This window comes from Helicoverpa zea, chromosome 12, assembly GCF_022581195.2.
Source record: "Helicoverpa zea isolate HzStark_Cry1AcR chromosome 12, ilHelZeax1.1, whole genome shotgun sequence".
Taxonomy (NCBI): Eukaryota; Metazoa; Arthropoda; class Insecta; order Lepidoptera; family Noctuidae; genus Helicoverpa; species Helicoverpa zea.
This window is the reverse complement of record NC_061463.1, coordinates 1,562,869-1,575,075: the sequence shown is the minus strand read 5'-3', so window position 1 is coordinate 1,575,075 and position 12,207 is coordinate 1,562,869. Positions and strand designations below refer to the sequence as shown.

The window sequence follows — 12,207 nt, the reverse complement described above, 5'->3', positions numbered from 1 at the left end:
ACAAACCTAACATCTAAATAGCATGATTGATGCTGATGACTTTATTTTAATGATCTTCTTAATTAGTAGTTGTCCAAACAGCATAGATAACATCCACATTCCAGTACCTACATCCTTTCTAGTATCATAGATGCGAATGCGGCATCGCCCGCGTGGTGTGCTGATAAAAAGTATCCCATGTTCATTCTAGTACCACCAATAAAATGTGTACAAAGTTTCAGGATAATCGGTTATGTAGTTTTTCTGTGAAAGCGTAGCAAACAAAAAGATTTATGACATTAGTATAATACTGACCGGTATAACAGGTTCGGGCTGCTTGGTGAAGACGATGCGACCGTCGAGGAACGGCGGCACTATGTTGTGTACCAACAAATGTACTCGGTCTACGTTCTCCTAGAAATTGTTACAGGAAGAATTAGAGGATATAATATAGAGTAGCATTTCATTAGTCACATTATTTATACTGTCATTACATTACACTCTCTCACTTATGGCTACAAATACGTTGAAAGTAAAAAACCTAGAATTATGATAAAACATATTTAAAATATGGCACGAATTATGTGCGGAACCATTTTGAATCTGATACAGTTTTCGCCTAAATTAAATAAATATAAAAATTGATAACTTGATGGCAGCTCGCACCTAATTTTGCGAGTCTTCGCTCTCATAGCGTAGTAAAGTAGGTTAACAGTGTCTCGCCTATACATATAGCTACCATCAAACTTTATGGCGGCTTAATTTTTTGTCTCAATAGACACAAACCTGTGAGAATAATCAACTTAGGGTTTTCTCAACTTCTGCAAGTTCGAGATGTTCAATAACAAAACATTGAAAAAATCTTATTAAAATTAAATAATAAGTATTTCAGAATACCAACCTCATCCAAATCATTATTAACATTAATAGCATGGACAACACCACTGGTGAGCATCCTATTCCTCTCCCACAGCTCATTGTCCTTGTCTATCTGTTGTCTCTGGGCGGACACTTTGCGGTTGCGTCTCTTTTCTATCTGCTCCTCTTTGCGAGACACGTACTCGGCTGATGTACCCGCGAAGGGGTCTGATTCGTCGGCTTCACCTGTAATAAAGAAAAAAAACGATAAATCATTATCTGCCTAGCTTTTCCCATGTTGGAGTGTAGCTTCCAATGTCAGGGGATGCAGCTGCTTTTAGGTTTCCTCGATAATTATCTTTCCAATCATCTAATCATAAATCTGAGTGATTGAGATTAAACTTTAATTGGTAGAGGCGGAATTCGAATACTGTTCAATTCTGTTTGTACAAATATTATAAATTCGTAGTAGATTCTCATCTTCTTGAGAGACCCATACTTATTGGAACAAAACTAAAGACAAAAAACTATATTTACATGGCAGCATTCTTGTTTTGAGTGATTTAGTAATTATATTTACCTTCACCCATATTGTACCAAGCTCGATCTAGTTTCTTTTCAGCCTCTTCCCAGTCTGAATCGTCAATATCAGCACCACGGCGCGAACTAGCAAATCTGTCAATATACATCTTAGTTTTAAAGCAGAAAGCTTGAAAGAATGTTACTTGTGAGATGACGGCAGAAAACATCCCACTCCACGATCCCGAGGGCAGGAGGATGATGATGTGTCGGTATTACAATATTGTATTTTGGAATTTAATAAACGAACTTGTGTTACTCTGTGTTTGCTGGTATTTTTTTTATATAATTTCACTACTTATGCAATAGTGAGAAAATAGCTTTAGGATGTTGTGCAATAATATAGTACATTGTGCAATCTATACTCTATACCAATAGAATAAAATGGAAACATCTTTGTATCTGGTTCAAACCTAAATAAAAAACTTCTTAAAAGATGTGGAAAATGCTTTTACTGTTGGGAAGCAACACTATCCTTGAGTAACATAGCTATATTTTACTTGCATACAAGAAGTCTCCTTTAACATGGGTGAGAACACAGTACATTAATACATAATTATTATAAATTCATGACTTACTTATGTGGTGTAGCTCTCGGCGTATTCTCATACGGCCGTCCCTTATAATCCCTCATTGGTTTGCCGTACCGATCACTTCTCTGCGACCGATCACCACCAGACTCTTTAGTCAGTGGTGTCGGGAAGTCCCAACTGGACTTACGGAGTGGCGCCTTATCATCATCATCATCATCCCAGGGTGTCTTGTCTGTAGGCTTTAATACTTTCATGCTGAAAAATGTAAAAGTGTAAGTATGAGGAATACAAAGAATATAATTGGTCACCAAAATAACTTTATAAGTTTTCGAATTATACCTAGACAGCAAAACATCTAGACATCAAGCAATATTTTCTGAATACTGAATGTTTATTCATCAAGAACAATTAATTTAAAGTTCAGAACCAGAGATTACCTTTCATAGTCAAACCAATAAATAAGCAACCTTTAAACTTTTGCTTACCTAGGAGTCCTTGGTTCATCCTTAAACCTAGGTTCATAATAACTTCTTCTGGAACTTTCTCCTCTTCTGTCACTATCCCTATCCCTTCTATCTGAGTCCCTACCGTCCCTCCGTCTATCCCTATCTCTGTCCCTTCTGTCATCCCTCCGATCATCCCTCCTGTCATCTCTTCTTCGGTCACGATCCCTCCTGTTGTACCGATGACGGTAGTAACGGTCATCCTCATCATCTTTTGAACGTGATTTCTTTTCCTCTTGTGTGGAGTGGTGTACACCTTTTTCTTTCGCTTCTTTTTCCCTTCTGTAAATAACATTATTTTCACATAACTATTAAGATTAAGTGGATGGATGAAATAATAGGTTGTTTATATTGGACTGATATTCACAAAAATGATCTTTTCCATAGCAGTGTCATAGTGACTTTCGCCTTGATATTTGTCATTTTCTTGACTGCTATATTTTAAAAGGGCCATTATTTCATAAAAACAAATACTTTTTGCATTTATGGAATCATTTTAGTTGCTAACTATTGCACAATTTAGGACAATAATCTAATGAGATATGAATTAGGAAAAATAACGCTCTACAAATGTAGATTTAAGTAATAAGTACAACTTTCTTAGTTGTATACAAAAGTTACAAGTTTTTATCATTTAGAAAAAAGTTTTCTTACTTCTGTAACCGCTCCAGCATGCGTTCCCGCGCTTGCTCCGATATACCACCGGTATAAGTAGGAGTTTCTTCATTATGCTTCCTATATTTACGTTCTTTTGAACCACTGGCATCAGTTTTGTTATCCTCAACCTCATCATCATTATTGTCGTCTTGAAACGATATCAGCCGGTTTTGCTTGCGTTTAGCGGCCGCTAGTTTATCAAGACCAAGCAACGAAGGCTTGGCGAACTGAAACTCCCCCGGAGGTTCCTTCTTTTTGATGATTAAGCCACCCGGGGCATCACCAGAAGATCCCGCCAAACGATGCAAGTTTTCATCGTCTTCCGACATAGTGATAGCACTAAAAACTCACTAACACTTAATACTAAAGTTAAACTACTGATTTTTGAGCACTCTTTATGTTCTTTACAGGTTATTTTACGAAAAATAAATTACAAAAACATTGTGTTCACTGGTATGACAACTTCTTTGACATTAATTCGAACACACATGACAAATCTTTGACAGTGACATTTGAAAAATGTTGCCAGTTTGTAATGGCTGATTTACATTGAGTCAGTAACTGACGTCAGTCCACTGACAAGTCAGTGCTGACCCAGCACTGCCATCGTGTAAATTGATTTGAAGTCAGTACAGTACTACTGACGAAACACTGACACTACACTGACTTCGTGTAAATAGCACGCGTCAGTTTTCGGCGTCTACACTGACGTCAGTTACTGACTCAATGTAAATCAGCCTTAACGTTGTAATGGCGTTCCGTTTTATCCTTGAATACTTAATTTAGTGAATTTAGAATCTGTTTACTAAGTTCGATATTTCTCAATAACGTAAATCCTTATGTAAAACCAACTACTGCAAAAAGCCCAGCTGTATCATCAGAATTAGATTTACCATAGTGAGCACTGATAACGGTCATACCATCAACTCTATTTTTTTTAATCGTTTAGCGATGGCGTTAGCGCTTGTGATAGCGATAGCTTTAGTGATAAGGTTATCGGTGGGCATAGTGGGACCTGATTTTTCAAACACATCTTATGGATTTGCCCAAAACATTTTTTAAGGGCTAGATCCACCCTTGTGTGTCATTTTGTTTGTCCTTAAACAATCCTTAAGCATTTAAATTGGGAATTTTAAAAAGGATAACAAACTGTTTTTTTAAATCAATGTCTTCATATCCAATTTATTACTGTAAAGATCAAAATAATCGCACTAGCAAACCATTTGTGACGGCCAGCGGTCCTTAACGTACAATATTCACGATCTCCAAGCACATTTTCTCCGAGATTAAGGAAAGGCAAGTTGCAAGCGAACACGTTCATTCATTAAATATTTCTCAGCCGCTAGAAATACGACTCGGTAAAGGATTTATGTTGGAACTGTTTCTTGGTGGTGTTGCTATTCCCAAAGGATGTCATCTTAAGCAGGTAATATGAATATCGCACCCTTAGAATGAAAGTGACCGAATGCAAAAAATGCAATTTGTGGGAAATGAGCAAAATCGTCATAAAAAAATCATATTACTGAATACATCTTAATATATCTCTTCCGTTTTTAATGGCTTACTATTGATTTTTACCAGATTTGTGGATTAGCCTTTTGAGATCACAATGACAATGCAAATTTATGTTTATAGTATTTTTATATATATATTTTAACATAAAATATAAAGTAGTTTCAAATTAAGTCACTTTATTTCAAAATTATGTTTGCCATTCTATGTTTTTTTATGAATTAAGTCTGTTTATGACACATATTGGAAATAATTCCGTAGACACAATAAATAATAAGACACTGTCATACTGAAAGTTATTTGGACATAGGGTATTAAATTAAAATGCAATGTTATAAAAATCTGAATGTATTTATTTATTTCAGTCTTAATAACATTTATTCAAGTAACTGATTCGTTATCAGTAATTGAGAAAACAAAATCTACGTGACCTTTGCTTGTGTTTGTGAATAAAATAACAGAATGTATCCAAATGAGCAGGCAATGTCTTTTAACCTCCTGCTTCTATTGTGGAGCCTTAATGTGGCTATAAGTAGAACAGAGGATCAAATTCCTACTTAAGTCTGCACAAAAGAACAAATCACTTCTGCAATGAAACAGTTCCGTTAAAAAGTCTACAATTAGAGTCTTTATGCAGTTCTAACGCGTACATCAGCGGCAATAGAAACTTTTTAGCAGCTTTAACCTTTAACATAATTGTTTGAACTCTCTTTTAAAGATGTAGGCTGCAAATGGGTTGTAGAATGATCTCTTGTAAAACCCAGAGTGACATTTGGTTCAGTTTCTGCTGCCTTTAGTGATATTTACAGCTATGAGCAGCTACGGAAGCAATAGTAGAACTTAAAGATACTTTCGGAACCCCTAAAGCACTACTGTACAGCTAACAGTTGCCAAATAGGCTGCTATTTCCACTAGTGTGCTAGTTGGGATGGTTCTACTAGTTGGTTAGACCACTGCGTAGTGACAGACGCGGCGTGGAACACTGTTAGAGACGCTAGTGTGCTCTATGACGTGTCTTGGTCGGACCATTTACCTCTAATTATAAAGTGTGATCTTAAGTTATTAAGGCCAAAAGTTGCACCTGCACTTCCTAAATGTAACAAAGTAACATGGGTTGACAGAGCTTTGCAGCAGACTGAGTTATACAAGCTGTTGATTTGCATCCGTGCCATAGTCAAGGACGTAATTATACTAATGATTCTCAACCCAAATCAACAAAAAAATTGGTACGAAAATTTTTGATTTTAATTTTTTTTCGGAATTCCGTCAATTTCCTCTAGCCGTATTTAAACTTGGTGCGTGTGTTACTGGCCTTAAAACCGTGCTTCGCCCTCACACAAGTGCAAAAACAAAGCATACGCAACGATTATTCATAAATTTCATTCATAAAATTGGATTACTTCTGAAATACTACGACATTACAATGACAAAAAAAGCAGTGCATATTAGCTATTTCCCGTTTACTGTAATTCCAATCGATTATTTACGTATTTTATGTCCTCCTCTTGAAGTATGGCACAAATGCAAATCAACACCTTGTATAGCAATTATTGTAATTATCTCTTGAAAAATGTAGACTTTCCCTTAAGCCGCGTACGCACGTACGAACAAATTTGTTGCGTTACATGATATGCAACAACTTGGTTCGCACGTGCGTACCACTATCGAACATCGAACACTCTGTTCGTCAAACATGTTCGCGGCGATCCTTGTAGTGTGTTCTGTATGGACGGTGTTCGAAGCGCTTTAATAACTTCACAATCGACCACTTCCAACGGCGCCGTCATGGCTACTAAGATAGAGTTCACGACTGTTGTTCGCGAACTCGACTCGAACTAGGTTTGCGTTCGTGCTCGAATATGCCGTCCATACGTACGAACCAAATGTTCGGGTCTGGTGTTTGTGTTCGCTATGTTCATGTTCGTACGTGCGTACGCGCCTTAACGGGCTGGAATAAGCTTGTGAAGGACGCACACAGACAGGCTCGGATTTTCAAACCTGGACGTTGTTTGGTAGACCGAAAAATGGTGATTTATATGAAAAAATGGTGGAAAGTAGAAAGGTTTTTAAAAGTAAATTGAAATGGTGCCAAAATAATAAGGACCAAATAAAAATGGACATCATTGCAAGTCATCATGACGCAAAGAATTTTGGTAGTTTTTGGAAAGCCACGAACAGGTTGAATCCCAGGTCGGGTCCGCCTGTGAGTATTGATGGCCTTAGTGATCCTGGTGATATCGCCAACCTATTTAGTAGAACCTTTAGGGTTGGGTCTCCCCTGGGTACGTCGTCTGGTGGGACCGGCGGTGGTGGGGGGTCTGGAGACATGCCTATTAAGTTTACGGCCAGGGAGGAAGCTACTGGCATACGCAACTTAAAGAGAGGCAAGTCGCCGGGTCATGACAGCCTAAGTATAGAGCATTTGCTGCATGCTGGTAAGCACTTACCGCGAGTGCTAGCAATGTTTTTTAGCTTGTGCCTGAGTCACTCGTATCTTCCAGCGGATTTACTTAAAACTATTGTTGTGCCTATTGTTAAGAACAAAACTGGAGATGCGAGTGAAAAGAGCAACTACAGGCCTATATGCCTGGCTACCATCATTGCAAAGGTGTTGGACAGTCTGATTGACCAGCAGCTGGATAAGTACTTAATACTTAACGATGCCCAGTTTGGTTTTAAGCCAATCTTATCCACGGAAAGAGCTATACTATGCCTCAAACAGACTGTTCAATACTATACAAGTAGGAAAACACCTGTATATGCATGTTTTCTGGAACTCTCCAAGGCTTTCGACCTCGTATCTTACGACTGCCTATGGAGAAAATTGACAAATATCAAGAACTTCCCAAGCGATATCATTAGGATGCTAAAGTATTGGTATAAAAACCAATACAATTATGTTAAGTGGGCGGGTGTCCTGTCTGATGCATACGGGTTGGAGTGCGGTAAAACGGTGTAGGTAAAACAGCCACATCAGGTTAATAAAATCTTATCAAAACGTGTTGGAAATTAAGGTGAGAATCGATCAATAAATTGTAGAAATTCACAGATCTGAATACACTGATGTGTGGCTCTGTGTACCTAAATATCTTAACATACCACACAACTTTAATATTGTAGGGGCATATTCCAAAAAAGTTACAACTTAAACTTTTTAATTTTAGTAATAAACAGGTTCAATATTAAGAATAACAAAAATAATGAATATGCCTTTAGTCATAGACAGACCTATTATTATTAGTGTCGTTTGTCTTTTATAATTATTTTTTACTAAATAGACCTAATCCTTAAAAGGTCACTGAAAACTTAAAACATATTTTGTTCTATAAAGACGTATTAAGCAAAATGTCACTTTATGATAAAAAATATTGTGTAATTTACCGTGGCAGTATTCGCAATAAACAGACACTTTTTGAGATTCGCCGATGTTTTACATGTTCACTCGCAAGCGCATCTGACGTAATACTAGTTCTGGCTCTTTCACACAATATGCGTAAACGAATAGCGGAACGAGTGAAAGAGACCGAAATAAGCGTAGCCTCTGTTATAGTTAGAAATAGGTCTCTTTTTATTTACAGGGTTATAGATTATGCTTTTTAAGGTCAGTTTATTGTAAAAACGAGTATTACAGGAATTTTGAATTAAGTCACTTTCATTCTAAGGGTGCGATATGTACTTGCATGGCTAGTTAAGTTATAGTTAGACAGTATGCCTGGCCTATATAATTTAGGTACACGAGGCAAGTAGGAAGAGAAGATTTTAGAAGGATGTATACTCTCAACTATTTGATAAGTAGGTAGGTATGATTAGCTGTTTATGCCATAAAATATGAATGTTTGGTAGCAATTTAAGCTTGAATAAATATTTTATATATTAGTCTAATGATCCATCAGTGAGTAGATAGTTTCCTACAAGTAGGTATTACCTAAACCTCTGTTTAACTTTGTTTTTGAGTATTTTCATTTCATAAAACAAGTCGGAAAAAGAAGGAATGCTGCATTGTAAAGGTTCGGGACAGGAACAAGTACGAGTGTAAAAAGAAGGCGTTTGATTTGATGTAGGTAGGTACACCGAGTACCTACGTGGCTGCGATCCATCTATTACAAAACTCCCAGTTCAAATGTGAGGAAATGAATCGCAAGGTCAGGACTTTAAACTTGAGGACGCTTTAGTATCTAACTAACGAGACCTTGACACCAGATTGAGGAAGTCTTAACATCTAAAAACCTTATGAGAAAAACTAATAGGTGCAATAATAACATACGAAAGTAGGTATTTCCTACAAATTGTTCGAGCATATACAACTTTCAATTTGTTCACAACAACCAAAATAGAACAGTTAGTGATCATCTCTTGTGGCATCTAGACGTGTGTAGCAAGACTAAAAAAATCGCGAACTGGCGCGAAATTTTTTAGCAAGTTTTTTTTTAAATTAATTGTGCAATTGTTGAAGAATCTGTTTTTGTGTTCATCCTGAGTGTGTTATACTCTTTTGATGTTAAAATTATTATCGTGTATTTTGTGAAGCAATGTGAGAGAAGGACGATAGGCGGTAAATTACATGTGACAAGTTTATTTTAAAATTGCTCTGGTTTTTGTGTGAAATTGTGTTTGTTTATTATGGCTGATGTGGAAAATACCGGCGGGAAAGAGGTTATCAAAGAAGAAGGTGAGCGTTCACTTTTTATGTCAATTATTTCGACGTTTAGAAATAAATTAAAATTACCTAATAATTTTATTTAAATAAGTAGATTTATGTACTTATGTAGACGTTCAAAAATTTCAAATTTCACAATTTTCTTTAGATTGCTTTTTTACTACTTGATATAAAGGACCCGATTTGGAATTTCCTATTATTTTTTAAATTATTACCAAAATTATGTTAAATTGCTCCATTATCACTGGTGTTCAGCTGCATCGACTTACGACTGGAAGTAGATCCCAAAAGCGTTAAGGAAATAAATGTTATGTGTCTTTTGTACCTAAGAATTATTAAGGTAAACTGGCATAGCGTCTTCTTACCTAATACGCACGACGACGCACATTTTGTACCTAATTTGTATATCATTATAACTGTTATTGAGTAGGTAAGTATTAGCCCTATAATAAAATGACGCTTAAATATTCTAGGAAATCAGTACACAAGCTTTCAGTTACCATAATTTACGTCATATGAGTGTGTTTGCTGTTCTTATCTTACACAAAACAACTATTATGATTCACATTAGTAGTAATTTCACGTTTTTGTGGTTTTCGACCTGCCTATAATTTGTTTTATATGAAAGAATATACATTCAATAATACTGATTGGTTGGTAGTAAATTGCTAATAGGTACTTACCTGTAATAATAATTGATTACTTGTAATATTAGTGTAGGTATTTCCAAGATTTTATTTTTTGTTTGGTGGAGAGTGGAGAACAACAATTCCTTACTCCGTGGTTTTAATTTAACATTCCATATACTATGAACATGAGGCATAATAAATACTTTCAGGCTTCGTATTTATTTGTAAAGAGGAACTGTCAACATAGTACCTATTGTCCCGGAAGACTTTTAAATTTACATTACTTACCTATTTATTCGGACCAGGGCCGGCTTTAACTCTACTAGCGCCCTGGGCGAGATTTCTACGGCGCCCCCAACTGCAATTCAAACCCTTACGAAAAACAGAGACATATGTAGTTACCGATTGCGCGAGCGAAGCGAGCGCGAACTTTTTTTTTATAGTTAACAAGTGAAAGCAAAAATTACCTAAAATGTAGCCCAACCGTACATAAGTTATTGCTGGTTAGTGAATGCAAAAACACGGGAACACAGGTTCTGATTGCGCGAGCGAAGCGAGCGCGAAATTTTTTGTTATATTTTAGAACTCAAAACAAAAATGACTTAAAATGTAGCCCAAACGTAGATAACTCTTTGTTGGTGTTGGCGCCTATGAATTAAAATTTTGGGACTTAAAGTAGTACCATAAATAGAAACTAGAAGTTACTTTCATATTAATAAAATGACTTAAAAACGACGTAACGTTTTTGCTAGGGTAGACAAAAAAAAATTGAAAAATAAAAAGAACTATAAAGTGAAGCAAGCCCGAAAAAGCTTTTTTGAGATTTGGATCACTAAAAGTCCTTAACATATATAATAAAAGGCGACTGTGAAGTGAAGAAGCCGCGAGCGAAGGGAGCGCGAATTTTTTTGAGTATTGGGACATAAATTAAAAGTAGCTATATGTGAAAAAAAAATGTAAGTGTAAAGTAAAGAAACCGCGAGCGAAGCGAGCGCGAAAATTTTTAAGTTTTGGGACATAAAAGTAGTGTATCTAACGCGCCCGGCATTGTATGACAATACATTAATTTAATTGAAATTTCTTGGTCAAGGAGCGTACCGCGGCGCCCCTGAGCCCACGGCGCCCGGGTTATTCGCACACCCTGCACCATAGGTTAAGGCGGCCCTGATGCTATCCATACATTTGGATACAGTTCTTGTAAGCTACGATCTTTGATGAAATTTAAAACAAAAATAGGAGTAAAATTCTGATCAAGGATTGGTTGGGGGCGCCTGCGGCGCCCCTTATGTCCGGCGCCCTGGGCCGTCGCCCAACCGCGCCCTACCCTAAAGCCGCTACTGATTCGGACCCGGATTTGAATTATAATGGTAGATACCTAATCTGAGATAAAAACCACACATAAAACAGGTAAAACTAAATGTTAATCCTATTACTTAACAGACGTAACAAATAAATACAAAACAGATTATGAATGAGCCTGTTTGAATATTTAACTATGGCAACATTACCACGGATCTTAATTTGAATTTAACCGGCGCGGGAACGAATCAATGGCTCAATTGTATGAGACCGGGATAACTTTATCCCGAATAATAAATACCAAGAACAGTAAATTGGATAAGTATTTAGATAAGGGAACGATGTTATTAATCTAACTTAATTTATTTTGTTTTCCATTCTCCACACTCCGTTATGTTCTGTTTATGTTTAGTCATTGGAAAGTAGGCCTGTAATCCATCCATGAACCATTATTTTAATAAGTGGCGTATAGATGTTATGATAGATGATAGATGTTTTATCTCACAAAAGCGGGTGGGTCATATTAGCACTATTATATAATCTGTGATATTAGTGTGTTTATTTATGTGTAGCCATAAATCCAAAAGTACTTTGTCTTAGTGTGACTCGAATCAATGAATCAAAGGAAAACCTACACTTACAATGACAATGTAATAAGTCTACATGCGTACACTTATTACACACATGAGATCAAAAAACATCCGTACCCATCAGGAAAATTTATACTGAAGCTTTGTTTTGGTGCCAATCCCCGTCATTGCGATAATTTGTTCTTTAAAATTATACCATTCAACCATTACGATAATCGAACTATTTTCAGTTGTCACATCGCTGATTTGGCCCATGGTTGGCAAGTGTGTATACTGCTGGTAATAGTTTGGTTATCGTCTTATCGTTACAATGGTACAACTCGCCCTTAAGCCCATGTTCACCTACAACAAAAACGTCCGTTTTTCTTTAAACAACCGTTTACTTTAAAAATTGAACGTGAAATCTCATAG

The 12,207-nt window shown here is 36.5% G+C and overlaps 2 protein-coding genes across 2 annotated transcripts in view; one reads left to right on the top strand and one right to left on the bottom strand.

The window, feature by feature from the left end:
* The window catches only part of LOC124635266 (pre-mRNA-splicing factor ATP-dependent RNA helicase PRP16), a 119,921-nt gene extending 116,317 nt beyond the window's left edge, over window positions 1-3,604 (bottom strand). The window contains exons 1-6 of the mRNA XM_047171133.1: window positions 3,107-3,604; window positions 2,435-2,734; window positions 1,995-2,204; window positions 1,418-1,512; window positions 881-1,083; window positions 295-393 (exon numbers count right to left, since the gene is read on the bottom strand). Coding sequence (XP_047027089.1) covers window positions 295-393; window positions 881-1,083; window positions 1,418-1,512; window positions 1,995-2,204; window positions 2,435-2,734; window positions 3,107-3,438 — 1,239 coding nt within the window. The 5' untranslated portion in view covers window positions 3,439-3,604. The remainder of the gene's footprint in view (window positions 1-294; window positions 394-880; window positions 1,084-1,417; window positions 1,513-1,994; window positions 2,205-2,434; window positions 2,735-3,106) is intronic.
* Window positions 3,605-8,989: 5,385 nt separating this feature from the next.
* Window positions 8,990-12,207, top strand: part of LOC124635028 — a 97,349-nt gene continuing 94,131 nt past the window's right edge. The window contains exon 1 of the mRNA XM_047170774.1: window positions 8,990-9,290. Within this exon, the coding sequence (XP_047026730.1) occupies window positions 9,242-9,290 (49 nt within the window). The 5' untranslated portion in view covers window positions 8,990-9,241. The remainder of the gene's footprint in view (window positions 9,291-12,207) is intronic.